This window comes from Pelodiscus sinensis, unplaced genomic scaffold, assembly GCF_049634645.1.
Source record: "Pelodiscus sinensis isolate JC-2024 unplaced genomic scaffold, ASM4963464v1 ctg45, whole genome shotgun sequence".
Classification (NCBI taxonomy): domain Eukaryota; kingdom Metazoa; phylum Chordata; order Testudines; family Trionychidae; genus Pelodiscus; species Pelodiscus sinensis.
Window position 1 is genome coordinate 123,227 of NW_027465963.1, and position 17,606 is coordinate 140,832.

At 61.4% G+C, this 17,606-nt stretch overlaps 1 protein-coding gene across 1 annotated transcript in view; it reads right to left on the reverse strand.

Moving 5' to 3' along the window:
• Nucleotides 1-13,021, reverse strand: part of LOC102450730 (uncharacterized) — a 132,996-nt gene extending 119,975 nt beyond the window's left edge. The window contains exons 1-3 of the mRNA XM_075917379.1: nt 12,944-13,021; nt 12,068-12,560; nt 11,885-11,947 (exon numbers count right to left, since the gene is read on the reverse strand). Of these exons, the coding sequence (XP_075773494.1) occupies nt 11,885-11,947; nt 12,068-12,560; nt 12,944-13,021 (634 nt within the window). The remainder of the gene's footprint in view (nt 1-11,884; nt 11,948-12,067; nt 12,561-12,943) is intronic.
• Between the last annotated feature and the right edge of the window lie 4,585 nt (nt 13,022-17,606).

Genomic DNA, 17,606 nt, shown 5'->3' on the forward strand with positions numbered 1-17,606 from the left:
ACCTCTCAGAGCTGCCGGAATTCTACCAGGACCTCCTCCAGACCTGGAAGCTGTTCTCGGCGACCAGGTCCGTTGTGGCCTCCGAGGGGGCAGACCTCCTCGCGGAGCCCCTGCTCCACAATCCAGCCTTGTGCGTGCAGGTGGCGGAGTCTCCCTCGGTGCGCCGGAGGCTGATCCTGGCAGAAACCACCACGGTCGGAGACCTCCTGGACTACGACAGGGGGGACTGGGTGGATCCCCGAGCGCTCGCTCGGCGCATGGGGCTCTCCACCCCCCGAACCCCTCTGCGCCTACTCCAGGAGGTGAAGGCGGCTTTGCCGCGGCCCGCTCTCGACTTCCTGCAGCGGTCCTTGCGAGAGGGTACACCCCGCCCCTCCCCTCCTGCAAAGCCTCCGTCCCTGATTATTGGGCCCCTGTTCCACGGGCCCCCCCGGCCTCCCCACCCCTGGACCCCCAGCCGGCTGCAAAATCTGCAGCCGGTCTGTTTCCAAGCCGCGCCAAGGCAACATCTGTACACGCTCGTGCTCCACACCCTGCATTTCCCCACCCTCGTGTCCCGCCCTGATACCAAATGGCGGGACTATCTAAGACCCGTAGAGGGTGGGGAACCCCGGTGGGCCAGCGTCTATTCCGATCTAATTCCGCGGCCCATCGGGGACATCAGTTGGCGGCTCCTTCACGGAGCCGTGAGCACGGGCGTGTACTTGGCGCGGTTTACCCTCATTCCAGACACCTGCCCCTTCTGCGGCGTGAGGGAGAACCTGGCGCACGCCTACCTCGAATGCGCCAGGTTGCAGCCCCTATTCCGGCTCCTCCAGAACCTCTTATTGAGGTTCTGGCTGCACTTTTCCCCCCACCTATTCATTTACGCACACCCTATCCGTGGCCCCACAAAGTCGCGAGACCTCCTCGTCAACCTCCTCCTGGCCCTAGCTAAGAGCACCATCTACAATACCAGGAGGAGGATGCTAGACGAGGGGGTTCTCTGCGACTGTGGGGCCTATTTCCGCTCCTCCCTTGTGTCACGAATCCGGGCAGAGTTCCTCTGGGCGGCGTCCACTGGCTCCATCGACAGCTTTGAGGAGCAGTGGGCGCTGTCCGGGGTTCTCTGCTCGGTGTCCCCATCCGGCTCCCTTATTTTGAACCTCTAACCCGCACTCCTTGATCCTTTATTCATTATTTGTCCCAAGGAATTAGTTGGACATGGGTCCAGTGTCCCTCCCATAAGGCTGGGGAGGGGCTTTTAGAAGGTGGGCGGGCTTCGCCCGCCCACCATCCCATGTTTTCAAATAGACTCCTCCAGGGGCTAGCCTCTGACTAAGCACCCTGGCAGCCTTCTAATAGTCCTAGCCACGCCCCTTAACTTCCTATGGGGGGGGGGGGGGGGGGGCTAGGTAGTGGGTGCCTCTCCACCCCACTCCACTCTAGAGAAGAAGAAGAGGGAGCAGGTGCAGTAGCCGCTCTCTCCCTTCTCCGCCCTGTTCCTGCACCAGCGGGAGCCCTCCCCACCCACGTGGGCAGGCCTGCTCCCTGGATGTTACTCCAACTGCTGTACCCCACCACCTGCTGCTGTTGCCTGAGGGGAGAGGGGGGGGCCTGTTGGTTGCCCTCCCTCTCCCCTCCACCGCTCCAGAGGACGAGGACCACCCCACCAGCACCCACCACCCAGAGACCTTCCCCTGCTGCCTGCCCACTGCTGCTGCTGCACCCCGCTGAGGGGGAGAAGAGGAGATCATCACCATCAAGAACTGTGGAGGGGGTTCGTTTACAGACTGAGCTTTTTCAATCTGCTCCGGGGTGGTGGTGAATTGAACTGTTGAAAGGGGGGCGGGGGGAGAGGCTCAGAGCCCTCCCCCCAGTCCAGCTGCTCCCCCCCACCCCACCCCACCCCACCCCACCCCACCCGCTGCCACCACCCCCAATGCCCCCTCCACCACCCCTTACCATCTGGACTGTCTCTTCTCCCCCTAGTGGGGTTTGCTGCCCTGCCTTCCACCTGGGACTCTGCTGCAGCGGTGGGCGAGGTTGAGCCCCACACAGCGCTCGTGGGTGTGCTCCCTCCCCCCTCTTCTGGACTTGGCCCCCCTCCCTCAGCTACATCTGGCTGGGGGGCCACCCTTACCCCCGGTCACCCACCCTACCCCAGCAGCTTGGTCTTTCCCCCACTGCCTGCCCCTCCCTGTTAGCTTAGTTTGGTTCCTTCCCTCCCTTCCCAAATCCACTTACCCACCACACCTGCTCCCAAAGTCATCTGCCACGCCCCTGCCCCAGCCAGCCCAAGAGTGTGTGCCCCGCCCCACCCAGCTGTTGTTTGCCTCCATTTTATCCCTCCCCACCCCCCCCACCCCCCCAGCCCTTGAGCACCACCAGATTTGCCTCGCCCCCTCCCTGCCCTGAGCGCTTGTGCCCCCCCCTTTTTAGTTAGCCCCCTTGTTCACTGCACCTCCCCAACGGCCCCATAACCCCCCCCCCCCCCCGTATCCCAGTGCAGCCGGAGGAGCCGGCCCCCGCCCTGTACCCGTTACCTTGCCCCCTGTCTGTCCTGCCGGCACCCTCCTCCTCCGCTTCCAGCCTTGCGGGGAGGAGTGGTTGCTGGCCCCTCGGTTCCCCTGCTCTATCCGCCCCTTTTGGTTCTCTCCCTCCCAGCAACCAGTCGGCGGGAGGGAGTAGTTGCCCCCCTTTTTCCCCTTCTCCCCTTCCCTCCCAATTATACGCCCCCCCACCCTCCCCTTCCCTTGCGTGCCCCCGCCCCTGTATTAGCGCCCTCCTCCTCTGCTACAGTCTCAGCAGGGAGGTGAGGCTGCTAACTCCTCTCCCCCCCCCCCCCCCATATCTTCAGTTGCCCTCCCCAAAACCAGCACCCTCCCTCTCTCCCACCCCCTCCATTTCAGACACCCTCCTCCCTCGCCTGCTGTCTGGTGGGGAGGAGCGGTGAACCCTTGCTCCCCTTCCTGTTATCTGTGCCTCCTTCCTACCCCCCCCTTCCATGATGGAGGCAGTCCCTACCACGGCCCCCTCGCTACCACCAGGCCCGACAACCGCTGCGGCTGACCTCCCGACCCCAGGCCCGAGCTCCGCCGCCGCCACGGCCGCCGCTCCCTCAGACACGGGAGCAACCATCACCTCGGCCGGAAAAAAGGGCGGGGGGAAGAAAAAGGGCAAAAGCCCGGCCGTGAAGGCCAAATCCATCACGGCCAAAGCCGCCCCGCCCTCCACAGCCCCTCCTTCCCCTGCTGTCCCCTCCACCAGCTCTGGGGGTGACACAATCAAGACCCCCAGAGCGTACGCCCAGGTGGCCGCTGCTACCCCCTCACCTGCCCCGTCATCGGCCCCGACTGCCGCCTCCAGCTCCATCCCTGGCGGCCGCGGCCCCTTTCCCACCATGACCAGGAGGCACGGCGTCCGCTGCCTCCTGGTTGCCGCCTCGCCCCACATGGAAACCTACGTGCGGGCGATGGCGAGGGTGGTGGGGGCCTCGGCCGTGGTGGCGGCCTCTAAGATGTACGGCAAGGCGGTGTTCTTCCTTGCCTCGGAGGCTGCCGCCCAGGAGGCGGTGGAGAGGGGCCTGGCGGTGGGAGGCGTGCACGTGCCCCTCGAACCTCTGGAGGACCTGGGCGTACGGGTGGTCCTTACCTCCGTCCCGCCCTTCCTCCCTAATGCCGCTCTGTTACCTTCCCTCTCCACTCTGGGGAAGCCCATCTCGACCATCAGCCCTCTCCCGCTGGGCTGCAAGGACCCCGCCCTCCGCCACGTCCTATCCTTCCGCCGGCAGGTACAGCTGCAGCTGCCGCCGCCGGCGCGTGGCGGGGAGGCGCTCGAGGGGTCCTTCATGGTGCCCTACCAGGGGGCTCTCTACCGAGTCCACTACTCCTCGGGGGAGACCCGGTGCTTCCTCTGCCGGGCAATGGGGCACGTCCGGAGGGACTGTCCCTTGGCCCGGTCGGGGGAGGCGTCCGGGACCTCCGGGGCCCGTGAGGACATTGGCCCCACCACCGCCAGCCCCCCTGGTAGTCTGGCCTCCGCGGCCGCCCCTCCTCCAACCGACGGCCCTGCTCGGGAGCCGGAGGCGCCCCCTCCGACGTGCCCGAGCGGGCAGGCGGGCCCCGCCTCTACACGATCTGTCTCTGCGGGGCCCGAGGAGGAGAGGGTGGCGCGGCTGCCGCCGGGCAAGGGAGAGGGCCCTCCCCAGGTGGAGGTATCCCCCTCCTTCCCTCCTTTGCCACAACGCCCTCCCCGAAAATCAAACGTGCCCCCCGGCCTTGCCCCTGCTGACCAGCCCTCCACCTCCACCTCGGAGGACTGGACGCTCGTCCGGGGGAAGCGCAAAGCCCGCCGTTCGCGGGCTTCCTCTCCCCCCTCCGATGCGGAGGGCGGGAAGGCCCCCCGAAAGATCCCGAGGGGGGCCAGCGCTGTCATGATCCCCCCCGGCGAGCGTCAGCAGGAGGCGCCGGCCGAGGAAGCCGTGGCAGCGAGGGGGGACGATGGAGTCCCCCCTGAGGAGCCTATCCACGAGGAGGCCTCTGATGGAGCCCCCCCGGCCCTGGGTTCAACTGAGACCCCCTCCGTCCCCGCCGAGGTAATTGTTGCCTCGGCGGCCGGAGGGGAAGGCTCCGGGGCCGAGGGGATGGAGCTTAGCTCCATCTTCGAGGAGATCGAGGCCCTGGGTCTGACCCCGCTTACCCAGGGGGAGGACGACCCTCCGCCAGCGGGCCTCGGTCTGGGCGGCGACTCTATGGCGCCGCCCCCTCCTCTCCCCGATCCCGTGTCCCAGGTGGCTGACCCCGTCCTCACGCTCGGGGCGCCCCTGATATTACCCACTGGCCCGGCCGACTCGAGCGCCGGAACGGATGCCGCCGAGCCCTCCGGGGCGACGGCTGGCGCCGAGCGGCCGGGTCCCGGGGTTGGGGGTGCCCCCTCTCCAGCTACCGAGGCGGGGCAGTCATCCCCCTTTCCCGTTGGGGGCCCAGCAGAAAATGCCATCCAGGCCGACGCCGAGGCATTAACACCTGCCTCTCCACTTGAGCCCGGCGTCAGCGCGGGCCCCCTTCCTGTTCCCGACCCCCAACTTCCCATTCGGGAGGCGCCGCAGCTCGGTGGGATTGCCACGGGGGACCCCTTCCCAGACCCCGTCCAGGATCCCGATTCCCTCCCATGTCCCGATCCTCCCCCTACTCCCGCTTCCGCCCTTTATGAACCCATCTCCAGCCCCGAGTCCTCCCCTGTTCCCGATCCCTTTCCTACCCCCACCTCTGCCCCATTCCCTGTCCCCGACACACTGTCCGGCCCTGAACCTACCCCTCCCCCCGGCTCTGCCGTGGAGGTAACCCCTCCCTTGCCGTCCCCCCTTCTTTTCCCATCCTGGTCCCCGTCATGTTGCCCGATCCGTCCCTACTGCCCTCCCAAACATCCGCCAATGCCACCCCCGCGAGGGCCGTCTCGTTCCCGCTCGTTGCGGGCGGCCCTTCGGGGGTCGTTTTTGTATCCCCGGTCCCCAACCCGTTGGGGGCTGCCTTGTTCCCTCCGCCGCCTCCTTCCCTGCCGGGGTCGGGGGCGGGCAGTGCGGCGCCAGCAGTAACGGCGCCGCGTCAGGGATCGGATCCCTGTTTGTCCGTCTCCGTGGCCCGTGAGTTTCATCCGGGGGCCCGGACGGAGGAGAATCCTGGTTCCCCCTCGGTGCTGAAGGGCGAGCTGCGCCAATTCCTCGCGGATAACCGCGGGGCGAAGGGAAAGGTGCAGCTCGCCCTCCAGCGCTGGGGGGACTTCCACTCCATCCTCCAGGCCACTAGAGCCTTGTTGCAGGAGGGGAGAGGGACCAGTAGGCAGGACGACGCGGCCCACCGTCAGACCCGCAGGTTTCGGGACGCTCTCCTGACCTTCGGGTCGGGGAGCGGTCTGCTGCGGGGTCTGCGTGAGGCCGCCGACTCGCCTGCCCGCGAGGATCTACCCCAGCCCTCACTATGAATTGCACCATCTTCGCAACATTGAATGCCCGGGGCTGTAGGGCGGGTCTCCGCAGGAGCCGGGTGCTCTCCTTCCTTCGGGAGGGGGGGTACTCGGTGGTTTTCCTGCAGGAGACCCACACGACTCCAGCCGTCGAGGCTGGCTGGCGGCTGGAGTGGGGGGACGGGGTGTATTTTAGCCACCTCGGCGCCCACTCGGCCGGGGTGGCCACCCTCTTCTCCCCTGCCCTACGGCCCGAGGTGCTGGGGACCGCCGAGGTTGTCCCGGGCCGCCTGCTGCACGTCCGGGCCCGCGTGGAGGGGCGGACGTTGAACCTGGTCAACGTCTATGCCCCGAACGCGGGCCCGGACCAGGTCACCTTTTATCGGCAGGCGGCCACCTTCCTCGGCACTCTGGATCCTCGCGAGGGCCTGGTCCTGGGCGGGGACTTCAACACCACCCTCGATGACCGGGACCGTGTAGGACTCGCGAACTGCCAGGCCGCGGCGGACGTCCTCAGGGAGATCGTGGAACATCACTCCCTGGTGGACGTCTGGCGAGACCACCACCCGGACGACAGTACCACCTTCACTTACGTCCGGGTGGGGAAAACACGGTCGAGCCACTCCCGGTTGGATCGCATTTACCTATCACGATTCCATCTGGCACGAGCCCACTCCTCCAGCATCCGGCCGGCCCCGTTCACGGACGACCATTTGGTGTCCGTGAAGGCCTCTCTGACTTCGGAGAGGCTGGGGCCGGCCTATTGGCATTTTAAGAATAGCTTGCTGGAGGACGTGGGCTTCGTGGCGTCCTTCCGGGAGTTCTGGCAGGCCTGGCGGGGGCAGCGGCCCGCCTTTCCCTCGGCGCGGCGATGGTGGGACGTGGGGAAGGTGCGCGCCCGGCTCTTCTGCCGTGACTACTCCCGGGGCGCCAGCCGGCGGAGGGATGCGGCGATAGAGCAGTTGGAACGGGAGGTGTTGAAGCTGGAGGGGCGCCTGGCGTCCGCCCCCGAGGATCCACTCCTCCGCGAGGCGTACCGGGAGAAGCGGGAGGAGCTCCGAGCCCTGGAAGATCACAGGGCCCGGGGCGCTTTTGTCCGATCCCGCATCCACCTCCTTCGGGAGATGGATCGCGGCTCCCGCTTCTTCTACGCCCTGGAGAAAAGGAGGGGGGCAAAAAAGCACGTCACCTGCCTCTTGGCGGAGGACGGCACCCCCCTCACGGATCCGGCGGAGATGCGTGGAAGGGCCAGGGCCTTCTACGCCAGTTCGTTCTCCCCGGATCCGACCGAAGCCGACGCCTGCAGGGCGCTCTGGACCGAGCTCCCGACGGTCAGCGCGGGCGACCGAGACCGGCTGGAGCTGCCTCTCACTCTGGCCGAGTTCTCGGAAGCCCTCCGTCTCATGCCCAACAACAAAACCCCGGGCATGGACGGGCTGACCGTGGAGTTCTACCGCGTGTTCTGGGACGTCCTCGGCCCGGACCTCGTCACCGTCTGGGCCGAGTCCCTGGAGAGCGGGGTCCTCCCTCTGTCGTGCAGGCGAGCGGTGCTCGCCTTACTGCCGAAGAGGGGGGACCTCCGCGACCTACGGAATTGGCGTCCCGTCTCGCTCCTCAGCACGGACTACAAGATCGTAGCGAAAACCATCTCGCTGCGACTGCGGTCCGTGCTGGCGGACGTGATCCATCCCGACCAGACCTACACCGTCCCGGGCCGTAGTATATTTGATAACTTGTATTTGGTCCGGGATCTCTTAGAGCTCGGGTGTAGGGACGGCTTGTCGTTCGCCCTCCTGTCCCTGGACCAGGAGAAGGCGTTCGACAGGATGGACCACGGGTATCTCCTGGGCACCCTGCAGGCCTTCGGCTTCGGGCCCCGGTTTGTGGGTTTTCTCCGGGTGCTGTACGCCCTCGCGGAGTGTTTGGTCAGGCTCAACTGGACCCTGACCGAGCCGGTCAGCTTCGGGCGGGGGGTACGTCAGGGGTGTCCGCTGTCGGGCCAGCTGTACGCTCTGGCGATCGAGCCCTTCCTCTGTCTCCTCCGTAGGAGGTTGACGGGGTTGGTGCTTCGGGAGCCGGAGCTGCGGCTGGTCCTGTCGGCGTACGCCGATGACGTGCTCCTCGTGGTCCAGGACCCGGGCGACCTGGCGCGGGTGGAGGCTTGCCAAGCCGTCTACTCGGCAGCCTCCTCCGCCCGGGTCAACTGGGTCAAGAGCTCTGGCCTGGTGGTCGGGGACGGGTGGCGGGCCGGCTCCCTCCCACCCACGCTTCAGGCCATCAGGTGGAGCGCGGGTCCGCTGCTCTATCTGGGCGTTTATTTATCCGCCACGCATCCTTCTCCGCCGGAAAACTGGCAAGGTTTGGAGGCCAGGGTGGGTGAGCGGCTGCGGAGATGGACGGGACTGCTCCGGTGTCTCTCCCTTCGCGGGAAAGTGCTGGTACTCAATCAGCTGGTCCTGTCCATGCTCTGGCACCGGCTCAACACCCTGCGCCCGGCCCCGGAGGTCCTGGCCAAGCTCCAGAGGGCAGCTTTGGGGTTCTTTTGGCCAGGACTGCACTGGGTCTCTGCAGGGGTCCTGTCCCTCCCCCTGGAGGAGGGGGGTCAGGGCCTGGTCTGCATACGCAGCCAGGTCCGGACCTTCCGCCTCCAGGCCCTGCAGAGACTCCTCTTCAGTGCAGGTAGTCCGGCATGGGGCACCTTGGCGCGCGCCTTCCTCCGCCGCCTCCGAGGGCTCCGATACGACCGGCAGCTCTTTTTTATCCACCCGAGGGGTCTTCCGCGAGACCTCTCAGAGCTGCCGGAATTCTACCAGGACCTCCTCCAGACCTGGAAGCTGTTCTCGGCGACCAGGTCCGTTGTGGCCTCCGAGGGGGCAGACCTCCTCGCGGAGCCCCTGCTCCACAATCCAGCCTTGTGCGTGCAGGTGGCGGAGTCTCCCTCGGTGCGCCGGAGGCTGATCCTGGCAGAAACCACCATGGTCGGAGACCTCCTGGACTACGACAGGGGGGACTCGGTGGATCCCCGAGCGCTCGCTCGGCGCATGGGGCTCTCCACCCCCCGAACCCCTCTGCGCCTACTCCAGGAGGTGAAGGCGGCTTTGCCGCGGCCCGCTCTCGACTTCCTGCAGCGGTCCTTGCGAGAGGGTACACCCCGCCCCTCCCCTCCTGCAAAGCCTCCGTCCCTTATTATTGGGCCCCTGTTCCACGGGCCCCCCCGGCCTCCCCACCCCTGGACCCCCAGCCGGCTGCAAAATCTGCAGCCGGTCTGTTTCCAAGCCGCGCCAAGGCAACATCTGTACACGCTCGTGCTCCACACCCTGCATTTCCCCACCCTCGTGTCCCGCCCTGATACCAAATGGCGGGACTATCTAAGACCCGTAGAGGGTGGGGAACCCCGGTGGGCCAGCGTCTATTCCGATCTAACTCCGCGGCCCATCGGGGACATCAGTTGGCGGCTCCTGCAACCAGTCGGCGGGAGGAAGTGGTTGCCCCCCCTTTTTTCCTCCCCTTCCTCCCCAATTGTGCACCCCCTTCCCTCGCGTTTCCATTCGCCTGTAATAGTGCCCTTCTCCTATGCCACAGCCTCAGCAGGGAGGAGAGGCTGCTAACTCCCCCACTTCCTCAGCCGCCCCCTCCCGAAACCAGTGCCCTCCCTTTCTCCCGCCCTCTCCCCCACGGACACCCTCCTCCCCTGCCTGCTGTCTGGTGGGGAGGAGTGGTTAACCCTTGTTTCCCCCTCCTGTTATCTGTGCCTCCTTCCTTATATGATGGAGGAAGTCCGCGCCCCCATCACTCCCGCGGTCCCCCCCCCATTGCCACCGGGCCCAATAAATGCTGCGGTTGACCTCCCGACCCCAAGTCCGAGCTCCGCCGCTGCCACAGCCGCCGCTCCCTCAGAGTCGGGAGCAACCACCACCTCGGCCGGGAAAAAGGGCGGGGGGAAGAAAAAGGGCAAAGGCCCAGCCCCGAAGACTAAACCCACCACGGCTGAGGCCGCCCCGTCCCCTGTGGCCCTATCGTCTACCGCAGCCCCTCCTTCCCCTGCTGTTCCCTCCCACTGGCTCTGGGGGTGATTCAACTAAGGCCCCCAGAGCGTACGCCCAGGTGGCCGCTGCCGTCCCCTCGCGTGCCGTGACGTCTGCCCCGACTGCCGCCTCCAGCTCCATCCCTGGTGGCCGGGGCCCCTTTCCCACCATGACCAGGAGGCACGGCGTCCGCTGCCTCGTGGTTGCCGCCTCGCCCCACGTGGAAACCTACCTGCGGGCGATGGCGAGGGTGGTGGGGGCCTCGGCCGTGGTGGCGGCCTCCAAAATGTACGGCAAGGCGGTCTTCTTCCTTGCCTCGGAGGCCGCCGCCCAGGAGGCGGTGGAGAGGGGCCTGGCGGTGGGGGGCGTGCACGTGCCCCTCGAACCGCTGGAGGACCTGGGCGTACGGGTGGTCCTCACCTCCGTCCCGCCCTTCCTCCCTGCTACCTTCCCTCTCCACTCTGGGGAAGCCGATTTTGACCATCAGCCCTCTCCCGCTGGGCTGCAAGGACCCCGCCCTCCGCCAGGTCCTGTCCTTCCACGGGCAGGTACAGCTGCAGCTGCTGCCGGTGGCATGTGGCGGGGAGGCGCTCGAGGGGTCCTTCCTGGTGCCCTACCAGGGGGCCTTTTATCGAGTCCACTACTCCTTGGGGGAGACCCGGTGCTTCCTTTGGCCTTGGAAAGGGTTCAGAAAAGGGCAACTAAAATGATTAGGGGATTGGAATGGGTCCTATATGAGGAGAGGCTAAAGAGACTGGGACTTTTCAGTTTGGAAAAGAGGAGACGGGGGGGCATATGACAGAGGGTCTATAAAATCATGAATGGTGTGGAGAGGGCCGAAGTAGGAATAAGATCCTCCGGAAAAGGGCTTTTTTCCGGAGGATTGGGGCCAGTGTAGATGCTCTTTTCCGGCTTTTCTAAAAGCCGGAAAAAAGCGGCGGACATTTTTATTTAAATGCCGTGGGGGATATTTAAATCCCCTGCGCATTTCCCTATTGCGATTTCAAAAATTACCATGCCCCTTCCGGAAAAGGGGCCAATGTAGACGTAGCCTGGGCCTATTAATCCACATACCCCTCCTTGAGCTGCTAGTAGATAGTCAAGAGCCAGTCTGTTTTGCTGGGTAAAGATTCGCAATTCATTTACATTTTCCTGTACCACACCTAATGCCCCCTCTGTGGTATTCATGAATTTCTCCATAAGCAGGGACATTGTTTTTAAATCATGATTTGTTTTTGCCTGTCCTACCCATGGAATGGTAGTTTCAGCTGCTGCAAGGGCAGTTTGTTCTATCCAGTTCCATGCTTTCTCCCAAGACCCATCCCGCTTGTTCCTGATATGCCCTGGTGGCAAAGTGTCAACAATCCTCATAGCTGGTGTCACGAGATTGAGATAACAAAACCCTGAGGCATTCTGCGGAAGCCTTTTATAGGCAAATTTACCGCATATCCACCAATAATTATACATGTTCCATGAGTCAGACTGATCTATCATCATGGCTCGGTTTGCAAAGGTGGTGTTACCTTCCTTGCAAAGGTCTGTACTAGTGGGCCCTCCCCATATGGTTGTTATTTCTGGTTTGAATAGGGTGCACCAAAGGTTTGCGGTAGACATAGTGGAACCATTATGCCATACATGTGTCCCATTCACCTTTGTTATAATGTGTGTGCAGCTTGATTTCCCGACAAAGGTGGTACCTGTAAGATTCCTACATAGGGGGCTTGTACCACTGAATGATAATTGGATGCACCCAGTCTGATTGAACCACACAGTTTGGTCATTTTGTTCCAGTAATGCATCACTTACTAGTCCAGTTCTGTTTAACGTAAGGGCACCTATTGGGTATCCACTATGCGCGCTTTGTGGTGGCCAGGCACACACCCAACAGTTAGTTTTGTTTGCGGCTCGTGCCATACCTTCTGCCAGCTGCAGAAAGGTGTTAGTCCCAATACCATTCCCCCCTTGGAGCCAAATAAGGCCTATACAAAGGAGGAACAAGAGTTTAGCCATTGTGCAGGGATTGTAATCCTTTCAGCACTTGCGCGGACGGAGGTTATAAGTAAATCTAGAGGAAGGAAAACAGCTTTCAGAAAACCCACCGTCCTCTGACAGAGTGCCGGTAGGGTCAATGGCAAGGTCGGGTGTAGATTCTTGTGAAATGTCAACGTGACTAGTAGGACCAGAAGGGATCTGGCCTGTAGTGAGAGCGTAGTGAACGAGGTCCAGGTCTTTGATTTCCGATGATGTATATCCCTCGTTCAGGAGAAGTGATTCGATTTCTTCCTCAGAAAGCGGTAGAAAGTCGTTCTCTTCTGGCTCTGGGCTGACAGGTTCAGTAGGAGGCGATATGTCGGGAGAGGCAAATTCACACAACTTATGAGGGTCAACGGTGCGGCGCACGTGGCTTGCGTGTATCCAAGAATCTCGCTCGGCTACCTTCACAGCCGTGTTGGTAGTCAGCAGGACCTGGAAGGGACCATTCCACCTTGGAGATAGGCAGTCTTTCCTCCGGAATTCTTTTATCAGGACCCAGTTTCCTGGTTGCACATCATGGCAAGGCACATCAGTTGGGACAGGTAAGGCTTCTGCAACCTGAGAGGAGAGACTCTTTAGCCAATGTCCGCTGCAACAGTTGTATGGAGACTTCTGACAGCTTTGGAATTACCGGACTCTTGAGTATGCTTGGGGTTAATATCAGAATCTGAGGTTTTATTGGCCAGGTCAGCACCCTCCTCTGCCCTTGCAGAACTGTTAGCATGTGCGGGGCATTCAAATTGGGCTGGTGCAGCTGAATGATGGGTAAGCAATATTTGCTGATGCTGGTGCGGGTGGGTGGGAAGGGGAGCCGGGAAGTTGGGGACCCACAGGTCTAATAGATCTTCAGGTGGATCTGGCAGCAGAGCTGGTGGCTTCCAGAGGCATGGGTAGAGTCCGCTGGGTGCGCTTGGTGTAGGAACGTACGGAGGGGGACAAACTTTAGAGGAGTCAGATTTCTCCTTTATTTCTGCCAATTGTTTTTTCAGTTTTTCATTTGAGTCCTTCAGGCTAGCCATTATGGATTTATCTCTTAATTTAGAGGCCTGGTCATCCCAGAGGTGCCAATAATTCATCTGGGAGGGGTGACTGGACTCTAAGACACCCTTTAAATAATTTCTCTAATTGAAAGGTACCTTGAACTGGGAATTGTAATGCTGATTCTACATAAGTATATTCATTCCACGCGTGTGTGAGCTTTGCCAGCCTCCTGAGCTTAAGACCTGCTGGCAATTTCCCTGGCTGACTATAAATCTGCAGCATTTTACCCAATGGGGTTTTTGGATCTATCTTAGATCCTTTATTCCCCATAATCCCTGTCCTATTACCTATAAAACAGTTCCAATCCGGCACTAACCTGCCTTCCTCTCAGCTTCAAGCCTGAGCTGACCCTGTTTCAGTGGCCTACCACTGTCCCTTTCTAACAAACTTATTCAAAAGGAAGGAGAGAGGAAAAAAAAATAAAGAAAAAGAAAAGAGACTTACAGTTGCTTGGGGAGGATGTTCTTAACGTAGGGTGGACGCTTACCGCCAGTGAAAGCAGCCGTTCAGGACAAGGAGAGAGGAACAGAATAGTGAGATTTTTTTAACACGGATCTCTTACCGATTTGTATGGCGCCTTTCTGTTCAGTCTCTCCGGTCCGGCTCGTCACAATCACCTGGTGTCCCAATCATCCCACTTCTGACACCATAAATGACGGAGAATTTAATCCGAGGGTTCGGATGGGGGCCCAAAACCCCTACCAAATCAATTGCAGACACCCTTCTTGAGCATCCAGCTTTATTCAGGAATGCATTCCAGGGCAAAAACCTCCAGGATACTCTCAGGAAAAGTTTTGCAGCTTCTCAAGCAACTTCTCAAACAAGAGGCAATGTCTTTTGTACTATCTTACATGATAATCACCCTTTCCCCACTGACCACTTACAATTGCATGCATATACAGGTCATGCCCCTTTGCACCAAACTCCCTCCAATCATTACCAGCCCCCTCACAGTCCCTTTTCAGGCCTTACAACAGGTTCAAACCAGTTTCACCGATCCCCTCCTTTTGTATACCTGTGTTCAAGCACGTACCTCTTTACAAAGACCAGACTTAACATCCAGGTCTCACAGAGGTCATACTGACAACAATTAAGTTTATCCTTCAGGCGCGTCCAATAGATTTTCAGCTCCACCCTTTAGTCGCATCCAATTGAATTTAGCGGTGACCAATGAGAGACCAAGTGGCGTTTTCCATTTCAGAAATTGATTTATTTGATAAAAGCCGCCCATAGCCCATTTGTCCTCATGTATAAAAGTTGGCTTTTTTTTTTTGCAATGTGTGGTTTTAAGGACAGGTGATACAACCCTATGGCCGGTCTCAAGGCTCTTGCAGATGTTGAGGAAACTGAGCGTTTCTGGGGTGCCCCGAGGACTACCCCGCTGTCTCAAACATTTTGTATCCTGAAGAGAGAGAGAGAGAGACGGAAAAGTTGGGAGCATCGACGCCCATGAAAAAGAAGAGCAGCGGGGGGGGGGGGGGAACCCGATGACCCCATGGCGGATTGTGACGGGGCGAGGCAGCCCCGCACTGAACCTGCAGGGCCCAGCCAGGGTTACCTGGCTGCAGAGGCCCCTCCCCCACAGCTCTACCGAGCATGCCCGGGCTGCAGCGGGGCTATAAAAGCCTGGGGAAGGACTCAGTCGGGGGAGACAGATGGAGGAGAAGGACTGGGGCAGGGAGCTCCCACTCAGCTGTTGCCGGGGATGCCAGGAGAGGCCAAAAGGGATGCGGAGGCGAGTTGGGGTAACCCCGGGACTACTGACTGAGGGGACGGAGGTCGCAGCCACCTGGGCAAGTACAGGGGAAAGCACCCCTGGGGACTGGGTAGGAAGTGACCCAGGGCAGGAGTGGGAGCCGCCTCTCCCGCCCAGAGAACCTCAGCGCGTTTCGGCCGGACTGCCCTGCCGAGGGAGTGACCCGTTACCGGTCGCTCACAGGGCCCTGGGCTGGGACCCGGAGTAGGGTGGGCCCAGGTCCCCCTACCCAGGGGTGTGCCCCGCTACAACCCCTGAACTGCATTGTGGACTCAGGCCGGAGGGCCTAGGCCTTGTTTCAAGGGCCAGCTACAAACTGCATTGGGGACTCAGGCCAGGGGCCTTGGACGTATGAGGGCAGGCGGGGGGGGGGCCACCACACGTGGTGGAGAATGTGGGTAGTTTCTGCCCCTGCAAGGAGGGGAAGGTAGGGAAATCCATTTAAGGGAAAAAGGAAGAAAAAAACAAAAACAAGAATGGGAGAATAAGAGATGGGGCAGTTTAGAAAGAGGAAGCGCCCCCAGAGCTGTAACTATGGGCAGGTGTTGATGGCCGGCCAGAGGGCCCGGAGGTGGGATGAGGCCAAGATTGTAATACCCGTGCGGGTGAACAGAACCCCCACCACTGCCCTGGTGGACTCTGGCTGTAGCCAAACCATTGTCCGGTTGGGGGTGGCCGTAGGAATGGACCAGCTGGGAACCCCCGTACAAATGATGTGTTCACGGGGACGTACGGTCCTACGACACAGCCTGGGTGAGGTTGGAAGATGGGCAACGAGGGGCACGCAGGCTAGTGGTGGTGGCCCTGAAGTCGCCCTACCCGGTGATCCTGGGGCGGGACTGGCCCGGGTTTAATGAATTACTGCAAGAAGGGAGTGGTCTAAGGGCAAATATTGTCCGGGTCCGGCAAGCTTGCCAGGCCCCGCTAAGCCCGCCCCTCGAGGTAGCGGCAGGGGAAGGGGCCTCACAGCCCGCTACGTCCGGAGCTCCGGCGGCGAGCACGGGCGGCAACCCTACAGGTGCCCCACCTATTGACCTAGAGCTAGATGGGGACTTCCTGGAAGAGCAACGGAATGACCTCACGCTTAGCCGGGCCTGGGAGCAAGCGGTTACACGCCCGGACAGGGAGGAGCCAGCTGCAGGTCAACCCCAAGGGCCCCGCTTTGAGGTACAGCAGGACCTCCTTTACCGCCTGGTATGGGACCCCCAGACCCAGGATGAGATGCACCAGCTGTTAGTCCCATGCCGTTTCCGCCGGGGCCTGTTACAGTTGGCACACGCAAACCCCTGGGCAGGCCATTTGGGCCGAGAGAAGACCCTACAGTGAGTGGCACGACGGTTCTTCTGGCCAGGAATCCACCATGAAGTGCGGGAGTACTGTGCCTCATGCCCAGAGTGCCAGAAGGCTAACCCCGCCAACATTCCCCGGGCCCCGCTGGTGCCACTACCTATAGTGGGGACACCCTTCGAGCACATCGGCCTAGACTTGGTGGGGCCGTTGGAAAGGAGCCAGACGGGGCATAAGTATATCCTAGTCGTGGTGGACTATGCTACGCAGTACCCAGAGGCCGTCCCGCTGCGGACAACTACCGCCCGTGTCCTTGTTGGCGAGTTGCTGGAAATATTCTCCCGGGTGGGTCTACCCCGGGAGATCCTCACAGACCAGGGGACGAATTTGACATCGCGACTCATGGCGGAGCTGTGTTGGTTGCTGAACATCCGGGCGCTCTGGACCTCGGTCTACCACCCCCAGAGGGACGGGTTGGTGGAGCGCTTCAACCGCACCCTGAAGTCAATGCTGCGCAAGTTTGTGGAGGACGACGCCCGTCATTGGGATAAGATGCTCCCAGCGCTGATGTTTGCAGTGCGTGAGGTCCCTCAAGCCTCTACAGGGTTCTCGCCCTTCGAGCTCCTGTATGGGTGGCAACCCCGAGGGGTTCTAGACCTTGTCCGAGACCTGGGAAGAACAAGAGACCCCCGCCCGAGGCGCCGTACACTACATCCTGCGCTTAAGGGAGCGGCTCCGGGAGCTAGGGCGTTTGGCCCAAGAGAATCTACGCCGAGCCCAGGAGATCCAGACCGCTCATTACAACCGGGGATCCAGGACCCGGACCTTCCAGCCAGGAGACCGGGTACTACTGTTACTCCCTTCCTCCGAATCCAAGCTGCTAGCAAAATGGCAAGGCCCCTTTGAGGTGGTGAGATAGGTGGGGCCGGTGGACTATGCAGTACGGCTGCCAGGGCGGAGGAAAGAGGTGAGGATATATCATGTGAACCTGCTCAAGGGGTGGAAGGAGCAAGAGGCCCTGATGATCACCCCATACCCTATGGAACCGGAGTTGGGGCCATCCGCAGAGGAGGACCTCACGTCCGCACACCTGGACATCAGTCCTGACCTCGAGACCGGACAGCAGGAACAGCTCCGCCGGCTGCTGAGCGGCTTTCCCCAGGTCCTGTCGTCGAAACCTGGCCAGACGAATCTAACGAGCCACCATATTGCCACCCCCCAGGGCAGAGGGTACGTGACCACCATCGCCTGCTGCCCAGGAAGTTGTGGGACACGGTGCGAAGGGAATTGGACCAGATGCTAGCTCTGGGCGTGGTAGAAGAGTCTAAGTGACTGGAGGAGCCCCATAGTACTGGTGCCAAAAGCAGATGGGTCAGTCCGGTTCTGTGTGGACTTCAAGAAGGTAAATTCCATCTCCCGCTTTGACGCCTACCCAATGCCACGGGTGGACGAGCTGTTGGAACGATTGGGGCACGCCAGGGTCATATCAACCCTCGATTTAACTAAGGGCTACTGGCAAA